The sequence below is a fragment of the Pocillopora verrucosa genome, chromosome 12 (assembly GCF_036669915.1).
Source record: "Pocillopora verrucosa isolate sample1 chromosome 12, ASM3666991v2, whole genome shotgun sequence".
Taxonomy (NCBI): Eukaryota; Metazoa; Cnidaria; class Anthozoa; order Scleractinia; family Pocilloporidae; genus Pocillopora; species Pocillopora verrucosa.
Genome location: NC_089323.1, coordinates 13,300,903 through 13,316,562, shown reverse-complemented (window position 1 = coordinate 13,316,562; position 15,660 = coordinate 13,300,903). Strand labels below are relative to the sequence as shown.

Genomic DNA, 15,660 nt, shown 5'->3' with positions numbered 1-15,660 from the left:
AATGCAATCTCGAGCCCAGAGTCATTTTGGCCCCTTGTAGCGATAATGGTCCCTAAATGTGCCATTACTTTGGCGACCGCTGACAGGGTCAAATAATCCATGGGCTCGAAATTGCCCTGCTAGTCACAATACGTGCCCACTGTACTACAATTCTGCGGCGCTACAACTCAATTCATAATGGCGGCGCTCTTAAGGTGGGCGAAATCTACTCTTTCGCAGTGTTCTCGGATTTTAGAGCAAGATCTTAACCTCTAATCGACTGATTTTTTCCTAAAAGATATCTTCTAACTTTAATTTATTATTGCTTGTATTACAGAGCAAAATTTTGTCGGTTACTAAGGAAATGTTTGTTCCAAGATGTCTCATCCACATCACCGTCATCGACATCGTTAAGCAAACTAAACTTATTGATTTCTGCGAGAAGACAAGTCAGGTAAGCTTTCGTTGGAGATTTTTTGTCCTGGGCGCAATAGTAGGGAGGCACGAAAGAGCTCATGAGAGATTTATGCGTCGCGTATACATAAAGCTCAGTTCCTGAAATTGGGACGTATCTAATCGTTTTTTTCGATACTCGATAGAAATCGAACGTTATCATGGTATTTTATCATTGCCCAAGTCATTCTATTTCTCTCACTCTCTTCTCCAAGCCATATGTAATTTTGCATGTATTTGAAATCTGCTGTAAGTTTTGAAGTAGGTGAATGTTGCTAAAAATCAAGTTGTTCCTATGTTTATTTCTTAGAGATATCTTCAGATGACAACTGAGTTTCTGGCTAAACCCCGAAAAAATTATCGGCTGAATGAAAATTTAACATGCATGTTAAACTCTGTATTTATCAGAAAAGTATTAGTAGAAACAATGATTTGATTTTTTCTCTTCCAGTATCTGTAGTGCAACAATTAGCCGAATTCCAAAAAAGGTGTATTCTCGCAAGTACAAGGTCAGGCTGGTCCAACCAGATGGTTCATCTTTCTTCATTAGATATGAAAAGCCATTGAAATTAATTAAACAGCCAATTAACCCAGCTGAAATGACAGAGGAAGAGAGGAGAGCAAGAATGAGGCGATTAAAACCTGAAAAGCCAAAGACAATATATGAACTTGAGGATGAGGATGGTGATCATGATCAGAGATCATGGGCTAATTTAATGAAGAAGAAATCTTGAAAGTCACAAAGTAACTCTATCATTGCTCAAAAGACACCAGGACTGGCATACTGTAATGGTATACACACACTAAGTGACAAATTGTTATGAAAGGTCTCTGCAAAGAACAGCTCTGTGAATATGAAAGTGATCTTCAGCTCTGTGTTGCTTGCCCTAAATTCTGTATGAATTCAAAACAAGCTGAATATGTGTGACTTATCTGAGATGAAAAAAATGTTACATGGGCAGAGTTTCATAAGGGAAAATTGAAAAGGAAAGTTGTAGCTGCTACCTATTGTTCATTATATCTGCCAGGACTTGTCACTTAGTTTGTCCCCTCTTCTGGAAAAAATTCAAAGTTAACACAAAGTTGTACAAAGGGGGTAAGTTTGTAAAGAACTGTAGTGCTGCTATGGTGAGAGAGTAAAACAGAGTAATTTAGTATTATCAACTGAGTTGATGAAGTAAATGATCCACAGTAAAAAGTTTCAAAGCAGATCTTTTGAGCATAAGCTCTTCGTCAGAGAAAATGACAAAGGGTTAACCCTTGGAACATCAGCTTTGAAACTCCAAACGGTGGCCAGTTTATGTTATCAACTCAATCAATAATACTTAATTACAAAGTTGTACAGCTCACTCAGCAGGCACTCAGGTAACCACTCCAAGTGTTTGAGGTATATGTAAAGGTCAATATGAGCATGGACAAAGATTTATCCATTTTATTTGACTTCTCAACCATGTGTGTCACCTTAACTTATGTGTAACAAATAATTTTTTTCAATAAAGTGATGAAACTTATCCAGGGTTACATTAAAAGTTTGGTTCACTTTGCCCTCTGGTTGATCTGCCAAACTCATGCCAGTTACTTCATCAATCAAATGCAAGCTTAACCCTTTGATCTTTAACAGGGACTGGGTTTTCATATTCTCCATACTGTTCACTGTGCATTTACTAGGATGTTGTTAAGGAGAATTTGTCTATGAATCAAGAGTTTCTTTAGTTGGTGATCACTTCCTTTATTCTCATGACATTAATGTGTGGTTCAGTGGTGATATTCTGAGGAGAAATGCTAGATTGCTAGTCACTCTTTCGGGTTAAAGGGTTAATTAGTAACTTTTGTAATTAACTTAGGAGACTCAGTGGTCCACTGCTTAGTGAGCTAGATGCCAGGTCAGGAGGTTTGGGTACAAGACCTAACTGGGTCATTCTTTCATGCAAAAACACTTTGTTTTCACAGTGCCTCTCTTCACTGAGGAGTATTAATGAGTACTGGCAAATTATCATGGAAGCCTGATGAAATACTGGGGGGTAGCCTCGCAATGGACTGGCATCCCACACAGGGAGCGCAGTGAATACTCCCAGTTGCTTTATGCTATGAAAACCAGGATAAACTCTGGCTTCCAGGACAACTTGACTCAAGTGAAGACTTTAACTTTATTATTAACTTGCTCATTGAAATTTAATGATTTTCATCCTCAAATTATTTCAAAATATTGGGACAAATTTCCTTAATTCAACTCATTTGCATGTTCAACCTGATTTCACTCTTTACCATTTTTTCTCTCCCTTTTATGGCCAGTTCGTGACTTTGTCCTTTACTCTTATTTTTTAGTGTTTTCCCACTAAGTCCATTTTACCCTTTAACTCCCAGATCCAATTTGTAATTCTCCTTACTGTTAACCACACAATTCTTATAATGTTAGTTCAGAGAATTTAGTATTGGATCAACTAATTATCCCCAAATTGATATTTTTCTTTATTCTCATCACTTTTCTTGTTGGTATTGAATTGATATTGTAAGGAAAAATTCTGTCTGTCATGGGAGTTGAAAGGTTAACGTGACCTGCTTGACACGCAATGCTTCATTTTATGACTGCTTCTCAGACGTCACTTCCGCTTTCGGCAAATTCTGAAGTTGTTCTTCAAAGTCTGGGAGAGAATCAGCTTTGTTGTTTAGCTTCACATCATCTGTTAATGGTGTGATTGTTCTGTTGTTGTTTTCTCCCTCCTCTGAGCTGTCATTTTCCTGCAACGGGATTTTAATGACAGATCTCTTCACTTTCTTCTGCTGCTTTACCTCAGAATCAACGTTTTCACTCTTTCTGATATCTGAACTCCAGTTTAAACTACTAATTCTCTTTTTGAATTTACTTTGTTTCCCCTCAGTTCTTTTTTGCTTCATAGATCCTCCAAGGTTTCCAGCTTTCTCAATATTTCCAGTCCCCTCTTTAACTTGTTGGTCGTTGTGTACTGGTACAGACATATGATGCCCTTCCACTGAAAGCGCATCAACATTTGCTTCGGTACCAGTGTCTGCGCCTCCAAGCACTTTCCCGCGTAACTTTTTCAAATTAATCTCATTTTTGACATGTGATTCGAGTAATTTGCCGTTGGTATTGGCGGTTGTTTGTTGTTTTCTGTGCACTGGAATTTTACGTGACTTTTTCTTGATTGTGCTCTTATCATCTTCAACCTTATTGACTCTATTTGCTGCAGCTGCTTGTACGGTTTTCTCCGTGGAGTTTGGCACACTAGAAATTTTATTTGTTGACTGTGTAGAGACAGATGAATTTTTTTCCTCTTTTATCTTGCTTTTCTGTTTTTGTTTTTCTTTTGCGTCTTTCATTGTTTGCTTCATTACCTTTTCTCTCCTCTCCCCTAAAGTCTCACTCCCTCTCACTTCCGGTCCACTTTTGATATCGTTGGTGTAGTGGGAATGTTTCTCAGTATTCTTATTCCCAATTTTTTCCTCACCGTCTGTTCTGTCCAGTTTTTCCTTGTTCTTGTCCAAATCATACATACTTTTGTCAAGTAGAGCTAATTCTCCTTTTGTTGGAGCAGAATAAAATGTCCATGCCCCAAGGTGTCGAAGAACTTTACTTGGAAAATTTGCTGCGTATTTCCTTGGAGGTGGATCATCTGAGAACAAACGATCATGCGCGGTAGCTTCCTCTCTATTCACCACAGTCAGCGGTGGAAGAAGGTTTAACACGTGATCGCGGCGTGAAACTGCACGTGATCGTATCGGGGTTGTCGTTGAAAGTGCCATGAGCACATGTGAAAATAACGTTTACCGAGACTGTATGAAAAAATGTCTGAATAATGAAAAAAAGAAACATTAGAAATATCCTTTGCGTAAATAATTTTCCTTACTTATGAAAATGATTAGGTCAAAATGTCTTACAAGTCTTTTGAAGCCCTAGCTTAGCTTCGTTAAGAAATTCTATAGATAGCGAGCAACAGTCTCTTCACAAGTGCACTTGCCAAAATACTTGCATCATAATCAAAACTGTGACAAAATTCCTGACTGTGATTGGTTTATCAGCAGCCTGATTTGAGCATTTTTAGGACAGTGTGCACGACATGCTCGTAAATGGACTGTGTAGTAGGACACGTATAATTGATGACTATTTTGTTTTTCAAATCTCTTCATAGATTTGAATAATTGATAGGATTTTGAGTCTTCCAATTCTGTCTGTAATCATACTAGTGTTTAATCATACTCGTGTAAACATATTCGTCGGGATTTTGTCAAATACTACATTAAGACCAATTTAAACTCTATGAAAACCCTTTTCCACTATTAATTGTATTATCAGCTCTCTCATAACCATACTTTTTCAATTATAACTTATCATGTCGTGAAACACGAGGAATAAACTAGGTCAAATACCGGAGCAAGTTTCCATTCCTAACCGGGAAAGGCCTTCGCTGACTCAAACACGAGCATATATTTTAAAATAGGGTTTTTACTAAAATCGTGATTATATAATAATTTAAGAACTTTCGGGTTAGTTATGACGTTTAGAGAGAAATTTCAATATATTCGTTACTTTAAAACTACAATAACAGACTGTACTTCAAGAGGTCAGAATTCCTGTTACATACCGTTTTCAACTTGTGAATAATATCCTTGACAACAGCTTTTTTAATGTGTTGCAGTCGGCAAAAGGTTTTAAGCTACTTTAAAAAGCTAGCGCATTTAGTGACACCTTGCACAAATTTTATCTGTTCGTGGAGAGCTAAAAATACCTTTGAAGGCTTAAAACCTTTCCTTTTGGGCATAAAGTCTGTGAGAAAATTTCAGAGTCCCGAAGGAAAAAAATAAACATCTGGGCCCATTTGTCAACAAATAGTGATGCTAGCGACAGGTTTTCCCAAGTGTAAATTTTATTGTGTCAGGTAAAAGTTTATTGCCCTTTGTTAAGCTTAGTTAAATAACACACCGTTCTGCAGCATTGAATGGTTCCTTTGTGTTTGCTGATGAAGAATTAGTGGTCTTAGTGGCGGGTACTTTGTGATGTGTTAATGATGTACTTAAGAATTGTTTTGTAACAAACTGAATATGTAATGATGAACATATCTTATTCTTGTTTGTTTGAGTGCTTTTTTTCTGTTCTTGTCAGTAAACCCATCTACTAGCGAAAAATCGGGTAACTTTCCTCAAAACAAATTCATTAAAATCGCGTGATTATGCGAGAGTTTGCTCTACTAGTCAATTTTTGACACGAGTGAGCCTTTCAATGTAAATCTCAGACAATAACGACGTCGTCTATACCTCCATTAGTTCTGTGGCACGACTGTTCTCTCGCCCGCGGGTAAAGAAAAGGCATTAACTGTTTAACCCCTAAGAGTGACTGGCATATAATTTCTACTTATAAAATCACCCATAAATCAAACACTGAAGTCACGAGAATAATCTTTAATTACAGAAGCTCTATATCGTTATGCTAATTTTCCTTGCAAGCACTTTAGGAGATGTATAGAGAACAGTATAGAAAATATGCATCCTGATGTTCGGTTGTTAAGGCATTAAGCAAACCGAGCCAGAGAGAAATCTACGAGGGAGCTGGCTCATCATCAGTGCAAGCCGCTAAGAGACTTTTCACCCCCTCGCGGGCCTTGCTCATGGCCTAAAACGTTTTCTGGAGTGAAGAAACGGTCCTACTGAAGCAACTACTTGTATTAAGATGATGTCTGTCTTGATTAAAAGTTAACGACATTTTACTTAATCCTCAGTACACCACGGTATGGAGCTCTGGACTGGACAACCCGAGTGTCGACTGATTTAATAACAGACTTAATTATGAGGGCTAAATAAGGTTTCGACTCTGTACTTGATAATTAAAGAAAATGAAAATCTATTGTTAAAATTGATAGCCATACAAAATCTAACCAGTTGGTTGGAAAGCGAAACAGATTTACATATTTCGAAGTTGACATAATATCCTGTTCTACCTATTTTTTCCACAATATTTAGAATGATGGTAAGAAATTTGAAGTTGTTGGTAATCAGGTCAAGTGACTTCGCTAGAAGTGTTCAGTCGATCTGCAAGTAGCGTTTGCGTCTGGAGATTCACGTAAACAGCCATGTATGAGCATATCGAGAGTTCTGTATTACCATTGTGCGAACTTGGGTTATATTTTATACGGTGTTAAATGTTCAATGTCCAAAAGAATTTGCAATAGTTCCAAGGAGCCCACCATTTACACGTTATATCTCATGACCATTAACAACGAAAACCAAAACGCCTCTCGGCGTAAAAAATATCTACTCGTCTGAGCGCACATAAAGAATGGTTTGGTATCAATATGGGGAGGGCTTTTTTTGTAGGGGATGGGGGTATAAAATTAAAACAAAAAATGGAATTGTGGCGAAAAAATCACGATTTAATTAATGCTAATAGGAGTAAGTGAAATCCAATTCGGTTTGTAATCAAACGAGTGATAACCAAATCGGACGTTGCGTAGTGGGAGTCCGATTTGTTCATCATGAGTATGATTACAGACTGAATTGGACAACACGAAGTCTCATTACCAATTAATTATAAAAATTGCAATTTCCGAGAGAAGAAGAATGACTAAGTTATGAAAGAAAGGGAAAATTTGCATGTTTGGTTGATTTAAACTACAACTTTGAATGTGATTGGTTGATCTAAGCTACAACTTTGAATGTGATTGGCTTATTGAACTGTCCGATGTAAACTGTCTGTTAACAACTTGGTAAGCGAATTAGTGGAAAAAAGGAGTTTTTCAAACCAATCACAATCGAGGAAATTGTAATTTTCATAATTAACGATGTAAAGGGTCTTTTAGGAGAGCTCGCGCGCAAGGCCACCTTGCCGACCTCATTGATACCCATCAGTGACCCAGCGAAGGATTGTTGAGAATTGTTATTGGAAACTATATACGTCCGATGATTAGTCTAAAATGCAGATTGAATTTGATTGCTTTTCGCTTTCAGACCATCTTTCAGTTTTTTGTTAACCATTTGATCGATCCACTTTAAATTACAAAACGCTGAGGGAAGGAGGAGGGATGCATGCTTGAGTCTTTTGCCTTCGCAGAGATTTGTTATGGCCTTCCAAGAAACTGTCATAACGGCTCTAATAATTTTGGCTTTCTCGAGCACAAGTTCAGGTAACATAAAACTCTCTAGAATCTATTTTACGTTGTGGTTTTTTTAGACAGCAGGTTTACTTCCGAAATCAATGACGTGAAATGAAGAAAAATAACGTGATAAGGTATCATGCACATCGATTCTTAAGCAAAGATGGGTGCCTCTGTTATTCTGTGTCGAGTTGCTCTAAGGGCGCATAACGATATCCAACGGATAAATCGCTATCCCGTCAGCGGATAAGTGTTAACAAAAACGTAGTGCGCGGTCCACCGGACAGATAGTTATCCAGAAGATGGCGTTATTCACCCTTCGAACTACCGAGGCCTAATATCATATACTGTTTGCAGGTTAATTACCTTCAACAGCTGAAATATCGTCTACATAGTTATTTAAATTTTTCAGTCTTTCGATTATATCAAACGGCCATAGAAAACGAAATTCATCTTGGTGCTAAGTTGAATTTTAATGTTCTAAGATATCTATGGCTTTATTAATAATAAATATTAATAATAAATAATAAATAATATAAATTTATTATTAATAATTATTTGTTCATTATCCTATTCCTATTTATAACTCCGGCACTTACCGAAAATCCAAAGTGAATTTTCAAACTCCAAAATTTAGCCTGGATTAATATAAAAAAACACGAATATATCATTGAAATAACCTGAAAATAGTCTTTAGATAAATTAATCTCCTGATGCGACTCAGAATTTGCAATGTTGGTTTTTTTGAGGGGGTAGGAGGGGATAAATAGAGATCTAGGAGCAAATATTTCAAAGAAAAATCGATAACAAACGAGAAATTCAATTTGGAATAATTCTACGCTCAGGAATCAAAACTTAACTAAAGCCATAGGAGACGGGTGCTGGCTCTGCTCCAAAAGAGAGTTTATCCGGAAGAGAATTGGAAAAAGAGACAAAGCGAAGACATCTATTGAAGGAACCAGTTTGTCCGTGTGTAAAGAGACCTAATTTAATATGTAGTTAACATAATTATGTGATCCCTGGAGATTATTAAATTAATATTGTTATTGTTCTAAGAAAATGAAAACCCTTAAGGAGCAAATCCTGTATAGCGTGTTTGGTACAAGAAGAAAAGGGTAACTGCCTCATGTCTTCCTAGATTGGTTCTGATTTATAACAAAAAGCAACTGAAAATAAAAATGGCTGTAGGAAAAAGCTTTAACTTGCTTACAACGTAAGCAAAACGGTAAAACCCCTCTCTCTGGGAAAAGTAATCAGTTTTCTGCTACAGGAATATCTCGCTTTAGGAGGCTCCATGGGGTTTTTGCTCGATTTTGGCGCGCGCGCTAGTGTCATGTTTTTCTAGAAAATTTTGATCTTTTGGTTTTTCAAGGTCACTAAAGGTCATCAAAAGGTGACTAGCAAGGTGCAGGCTATTATTTGCCGTAGTGAATATTAACAAAATGATATTCGTTATTAAGTTAAGGCTCCAGGAAGGGAGGCGCTCGCCAATGACAATATGTCTTTCCCTATGATTTTCTTCAATTTGCTTCAGTGAAATCTCGCAAAAGTTTCACAATTTGTGAAGTGTGAAGAAAAAAATAGGTTGTTTTCCCTCTATTTGCAATTTTGTGTTTTCTTCCTCTATCAAATTCGGTCTTGTTCAAGCCTATCGCTCATGACTAATATAAACGCATCTTTGAGAATTACAAACTCCCTCTTTCGTAAAAATAAAGCAGACATTGGAGGATCGCTTTTTGCCAACAGTCCCAAAGGTTTCTTGAAAATTGAGCTCACAAACGTTACTTTTTCTTACTGCAGAGCAAATAAAGGATGCACCATATTTGTTGGAAATAATCCGTCATGCCCACACAATTTATTCCTCCGCCTTAAAAATGTAACCATTGACCAGTGGAATGGGTACAAACACAAATGTGAGGCTGTTGAAGTTTTTCTTAAAAATGGAAATGTCGTCATAGAGCGGTCCACGTTTAAAAGGAAGATGAAAATCACTGTGGCTGGTGCTCTGCGCGTGATTACCACGCAGGGTAAAACCAATGTGACAATTTCAAGATGCATTTTTGAGGACACTGCTATAAAAGCAAGGCAAGGAATCTTTGTCCAAATACTAGCCGGGAATGGTAATGCCGGCATGGCAATGATTTCAGACAGCTTGATAGTCAGCAATATAAAAAAAAAGAAAGCCCTATTGATAAGTCCCAAATACCGCATCAAGATGGTGAACGTCACGCTAATGTCGTTTAAAATCGGCCTGCACATACAATCTTCAAAACCGAAAAACTGCTCATTTCCGATTGATGTCCTCATTGAAAACTGCACTTTTGTTGATAATATTTACGACACGATACTCACTTTTTATGATCCAACATCAGTCAAATTATTCATCAGGAACACTCGCTTTATCAGTAGTAACCATACAGTAGAAGTGTTCCAAAAAAAGAAGAACTATGCAATTTTCCTTAACATTCCACCACTTGAAAACATTACGTCTACAAAGGCAGTCATAGAACTTGAAAATAATGTATTCCATTATAGACCACCCAGTTATTTCTCTCTTCTGTTCGAAGGGGAGAAAAATGTGACAATAAGGCGCTCACACTTTCGTAATTGCATCAGTGCCTATGGACGTCAATGGATCAACAAAGAATCAGGATATTTTTACCAGAAAATAACTGGCGCAATTGCTGTCTTGTTTAGCCCAGATAAACCGCAGCGTTTGGGCTGCATGAATTCACATATTAGTCAGGAAGTACATCCTTCATGGACCAATAACAGTCGCATATTGTTTGAGGATACCAATTTTGAAGACAACTTTGGAGTGGCAGTTGGAGCTGTATACATCAGTAATGGTTTCACAACATTCCGAAGATGTATCTTCCGTAACAATTTTGGCATTCAACGGGCTGGACACGTGTACTGTGCGTATGGAACTGGTAGAATATATTTAGTTGATTGCTCATTTTTTCGAACAAAGTTAAACGTGACTATTAGCAACATGGCTGCATCAAAGACAGGCACGTTCATTTATTCTGAAAGCGCAGGTTCGTTAAAGCTTGTAAACACATCTATGATTTCCACGGTCACGAAAATGCTGAAATCCAGAAGCACGAAATGAAATGACAGCGATAAAAATCACACTTAGTGGGCTTCAAAATTTGATAGATGAATCTGCAGACTCGAGACTTAACTGGAATGGAATAATTTTAAAGTTTAATCACCCATGTGGATTCATATTAACAACTCACTTGTAGTAAACTATCCTCGGTTTGTGCTTGTTACACTCTCAAAGAAAATAATTTCGTTGTCCTTCAAGTGGTCTATAAAACCGGTAGTTCAAAGCTGATAATTATCCTAAAGAGCCAAGGTTAGGATATTCAAGAACAAATATAACGTAGACGGTTCGTTGAAACGACTGCTAAGTCACTTTTCAACACAACGCGACGGCGTTCTCGACCCAGTTTTTTCTCGGCATTTTTACTGCGCGCGCCGTTCTGAAATGACGTTCCCGTCCTCTTGCTAAACCACTCTAATATCTCTCGGCACGAGATGGCGAAGTGATCTTGAATGCATTTGAACCAAAGACGATTTTGAATCACATCTTGCTTTCACCGAGTACCGATCGCCAACACGAATATCACCTGCACGTAAACTTAGTTCGCAGAAAAAAAATACCACAATTTCCAATATATAGATTGAACAAGTTCTCATAGCAAGGAATATTACGACACGGCTAATAAATTTAATTACGCGTGCGTGCGTCGTAATCCTATTGAGCACGCGTATGACGTCATCAAACAAATGCTTCATGGTTTGAAGATTTTTATGATGTCTTTTTTCCGTTCCATCCCGATTGAGATGGATCTTTGAGAGCTCTAAACGAAAAGCAAATTAACGAAAGGATACCCGATTTAGAAAGCAACGGAAAGCGACAAAATAACTTTCGAGTGAACAGTTCTACGATACTCAAACGCGTTACGAATCAAGGCTGGAAAGTGAAAACTGAATTTGTTGACTAAACAGGGGCTTCGCAGTTTCAGACCATTCTTTGGCTAGGTAATATTATTTTTGGATTGTTGATATGTCTTTGCAGTATTGGGCAACAGAATATTTTGATTCAAATCTTACAACTATCAGAATTTTCAATACAACGCAATGTAATTTTATTGCGGTGAAGTGTAGCAGCCATCGATTCAACCATAGTGAATCGAATGCGCAGTTCCCCATAAGCACGGAATTCTGACTATTTTCGCTTCTAGGTAGCATTTCTAGTATTTTTTAGCTTTTTTTTCGAAATATTTGTTTATCATTTTTGCCCGGCTTTGTAGTTGTAGTTTTCGGTTAGCGCGTCGTTATTTGGTGAACCTGACATCTGTGTACGTCTACTTTGAAATCCGATCGCTCTGTGATTTTCATCTAACATTTTCATTTCTGAGTACATTTCACCTAAAATTATCATCTTTTCAGGTTGGGAATAGGTTTTTGAACTGCTACCAGTTTAATTTATCTTGAAGGCGATTTACTTTGAATGTATTGCACGTTGTCTTTCTCCGAAGTTTTAAATTGTGAGAAAGGAACATACATACAACTGCGATGACACTGCTATAACACAATTAGTTCTTACTTTGGCTATTAATTCATCGAGATATGAAGCACACGACGTGGGAAAGGTTGGAGAGACCTCAAGAAGCTACATTAGCTTTAGGTTACGGATTTTAGGAAACCGCCACAAACTGGATATCAGTAAAAGGTTATTAAATGCAGATTTTGATGAGACTGCAAAGCTATTTTGATCTTTCTTCTTTCAAGGTGAACGAAGTCGGTAAACAGAGCCACGACCAAATGCCATTCCGTCGAATTCATCGGGTATCAAAAGTAGCTCTTGCCATAAGGGACCTTAAAAAAGAGAACCTTAAAGAAAAACAAAAGATCTAATTGGCCGTGCGTTTTAAAACTTTGTGCATTTCTTAGCCGTCCTATGCAAAACAACAACTTGAAATCACCACATTGGCGTCGTCTGCGAAACGAAGCCGCGACAGCAAATTCTTTTAATTTCATTTTGGAGCTCAATGCTTCCTTTAAACGTTATGCTGAAGTTAAGGTGTGGCGCCGTACGAGTCGGGAAACACATGCAGCCATTTTTTAAATTCTAGTTAAAGGGAGAAATTAATTTTTTAATCGAAGTCTTCCTTGGCGTTGCCGTCCTGGCTGCTTAAGGTCCCTAATCTTTCGTGTTCCCCCAACTTCTCGCGTGCTTCATATGACTATGAACGCATGCTGACGTATGAACCAATTGTTCATTTTCATCGAAAAAAGTTAATATGAACACAAGATTAACAATATTTGCAAATGTAATGAAAACTTTCCTTAAAAGTAAAACCGCTCATCATAACGAGATTGATATATCCATGTTTGAAGACACAACTTGCGCAGGCCGGAAAATTTATGAGACAAACTTTCAACATTATTAAAATTAGTCCATCATCATGCAATCCTCCAAGAATAAGAATTATTAGGAGCCGATATGTATTTCTCTCCAAAGGCATGGGCAAACAATTTTTGTGGAAATTTCCGGTCTGATATAATCGAAGTTTACAGCTGAAACAATCGAGCTGAATAAGCGACAATAAGCCGTAACTTCAAAGAGCTTACATAGTACACAAGCGCGCGCGACTTCAACAGTGGTTCATTCAGAGTTAAAAAATTGTATCTTTATTCTCAAATACCGAATCAACTTTCATGGGACTTGAGAACGAAACGTAGGTGTTCTTCGGGAAAAAATTCGTACGCACGCCAGTTTCACTGAACACCAGGAAACTATGTATCAGAAGGAAGCTTGATAAATGTAGTTAACAATAAAAATATAAATTAAGCAACTTTTACTTTTAGGAAGTGTCGGGAGGCGATAAGGCTTGAAACGACCAAGGGTTCTTCTATTGAATTTATGGGGTATCTGACGCCGCAGCACAAGCAAAATGGCTGCACAGCCGTAATCACAAGGCATCAATCAACAAAATTGTGTCGGGCTTTTTTGATATTCTGATTGATTGTCTAGATATCGACATATAAAGTTGGAGTAGCCAAAAATATACGAGGCGTGTTGTGTAAATGACGGTACGGGACAAATATTTTACATATCAAAATTTTCCGTAATACTTTCGTTTATCACTATTCCTGGAATGTTTTGGTAAAATTTGACATTCAATTTAGTACTCTATAAATTCGCCAAAGGTGGATGTTTTCTTGCCAAAATCAACGGCGAGATTTCACCTTATAAAGGTTTGCTGACAACTCGCGCCATGTCAGGAGATTATCTCGCCCCTGACTAAATACGTGGCAGTTAGAAATTGTTCGCAGAATTTTCAATAAGAAGTTCTTTCAAACATTCTGAGGGTACCAAATATAAAAGTTTTTTGTTGATTTTTAAGATAAGGAATGTGCGAGCTTGGGTATCCTTTATCAGATCACTATAGAAGTATAACATGTGCATTGAGGCTACAAACGTGATATTCAAAGGCTCCACCAAGTTATATAATAACGACAAAACGTTATTCAACGAGTAGAACCATTTTTACATAGATTCCCGAAGTTTCTCACACAACCAAAATTTTATCTATTGATTACCTTTGCCAAGAACTTAAGTGGCTGATCACCTTAATATGTAACGAGAAAACAAACGGTTCTTCCTTTTTTCTTTCACACGGTATCCGCTGCAAACATTCTTTCCTGGATTAACAAATACAGAGTATTTGTTAATCCCCTGGAAACTTTTGGGATCAAAAAAAAAATGTTCAAATAGCTTTAGTGCATTTTTTCACGCGTTTGGTCACAATCCAATCGACCTTTTGAAAGAATCTTTCTTATAGGACAGAAATTAAAGCTATCTTTGGGTAGGATGCACACCATGAACAGTCGATGAAATCTGCACCAATCCTTATGTCAATGACAGACTTCAATAAAATACCAAATCGTCGTTACGTGAATGACTTTAAACGTTAGACAGGGGCTCAAGCGCTTCTTTTTAGTCTCCAAAATCTGAATTTTCGATCGCGGATGACGATAAATAGCATTTGACGAGGCAGGGTAAAATATCGTGATTATGTTAACAGCGAGCAAGTCAAATAGTTAATAAAACTGATATTTTTCTAAAGCTTCATTCAATTACAGACCCCAAAGCAAACTACCATTTTCAACAAGGGATCTTGGACTCAACCCCGTGTGAGTGGAATAATCAAACAGATAGGGGAACAAACCATTATTGTTATGTTACATGTGATCGGAACACCGCTGATCCTTTGACCGGATTTGTACGGCTTAGCACAGTTTTTAGTTGTTAAAAATAATACCGATAATAATAATAATAATAATAATAATAATAATAATAACAATAATAATAATAGTAATAATAATAATACATGAACATGAGGAAGGGGTGTCAACACCCCTAGGAGAATAGGTAATCTTACTTACAAGTCTCCGATATCCTGTTATATGTCATTTCTTTTGGTACCTCTTCTTCCTCTGCTTCTTTCAAGTGGACAACAGTATAAGTGTTCTTTTGGAAATGTATTGGGGCTGCACGCTTTGATGATAGAATATTAAAAGTCAAAGAAAGTGTCAGAAACAGCAGAGCTGAACCTGAAGGAAAGAAATCATTATGCAGTGTGAAGTTACTCCACCTATGATATGGTATAATGCCAAGTTACAGATTGAAATAAACGAGATTGGGGAAGAAAACTATGAACATGATTCGATAAAATAATGACAGCAAAAGGCCGCAAAAACCTAGGAAGAATATTACGGAGCCTTTTGGGGAGAGATCGGGGAAGTTATATCGTGACTCAACTGAAATCCTTCTGATCCTCCCTCCACCCCCCTCCCCCGCCCCTTACCTCTCTTCTTCCCCGCCGAGGCTGACCACCAATCCACCAGAGAAGTCTTGAGAGCCGTTCGAAGGAATCCTAAACTTCAATCAACCAATCAGATCGATTTGTTACCGGTCTTGCTAACGCTAATATGTTTTCAGAAAGGGAGTTTTTCTGAAGACAACGCACAGGAGAAAAAAGTATGGGAGATCTATCTTTCAGCTCCCTGAATTCTGATTCTTAGCGTGTTAATCGATTGAAAC

General features: G+C 37.5%; 2 protein-coding genes and 1 pseudogene across 2 annotated transcripts; 2 read left to right on the top strand and 1 right to left on the bottom strand.

The window, feature by feature from the left end:
• Positions 1-129: 129 nt before the first annotated feature.
• LOC131784266 (large ribosomal subunit protein mL55-like) lies at positions 130-1,944 on the top strand. Its single transcript, XM_059101064.2, has 3 exons — positions 130-194; positions 317-433; positions 884-1,944. Exons 1-3 carry the CDS (start codon positions 178-180, stop codon positions 1,164-1,166), a joined length of 417 nt encoding a protein of 138 aa, XP_058957047.2. The 5' UTR covers positions 130-177; the 3' UTR covers positions 1,167-1,944.
• A 709-nt stretch (positions 1,945-2,653) lies between these two features.
• Positions 2,654-4,194, bottom strand: LOC131784259 (micronuclear linker histone polyprotein-like; annotated as a pseudogene).
• A 3,243-nt stretch (positions 4,195-7,437) lies between these two features.
• Positions 7,438-10,710, top strand: LOC136277476 (uncharacterized). Its single transcript, XM_066159651.1, has 2 exons — positions 7,438-7,565; positions 9,336-10,710. Exons 1-2 carry the CDS (start codon positions 7,468-7,470, stop codon positions 10,648-10,650), a joined length of 1,413 nt encoding a protein of 470 aa, XP_066015748.1. The 5' UTR covers positions 7,438-7,467; the 3' UTR covers positions 10,651-10,710.
• Positions 10,711-15,660: the final 4,950 nt, after the last annotated feature.

Excerpts from the sequence above, each read along its gene's own strand:
- LOC131784266 (XM_059101064.2), top strand. Across the intron at positions 434-883 it reads TCTGCGAGAAGACAAGTCAG|TATCTGTAGTGCAACAATTA; the intron begins GTAAGCTTTCGT and ends TTTCTCTTCCAG.
- LOC136277476 (XM_066159651.1), top strand. The coding sequence starts at position 7,468 with ATGCTTGAGTCTTTTGCCTTCGCAGAGATTTGTTATGGCCTTCCAAGA. Across the intron at positions 7,566-9,335 it reads TTTCTCGAGCACAAGTTCAG|AGCAAATAAAGGATGCACCA; the intron begins GTAACATAAAAC and ends TTCTTACTGCAG.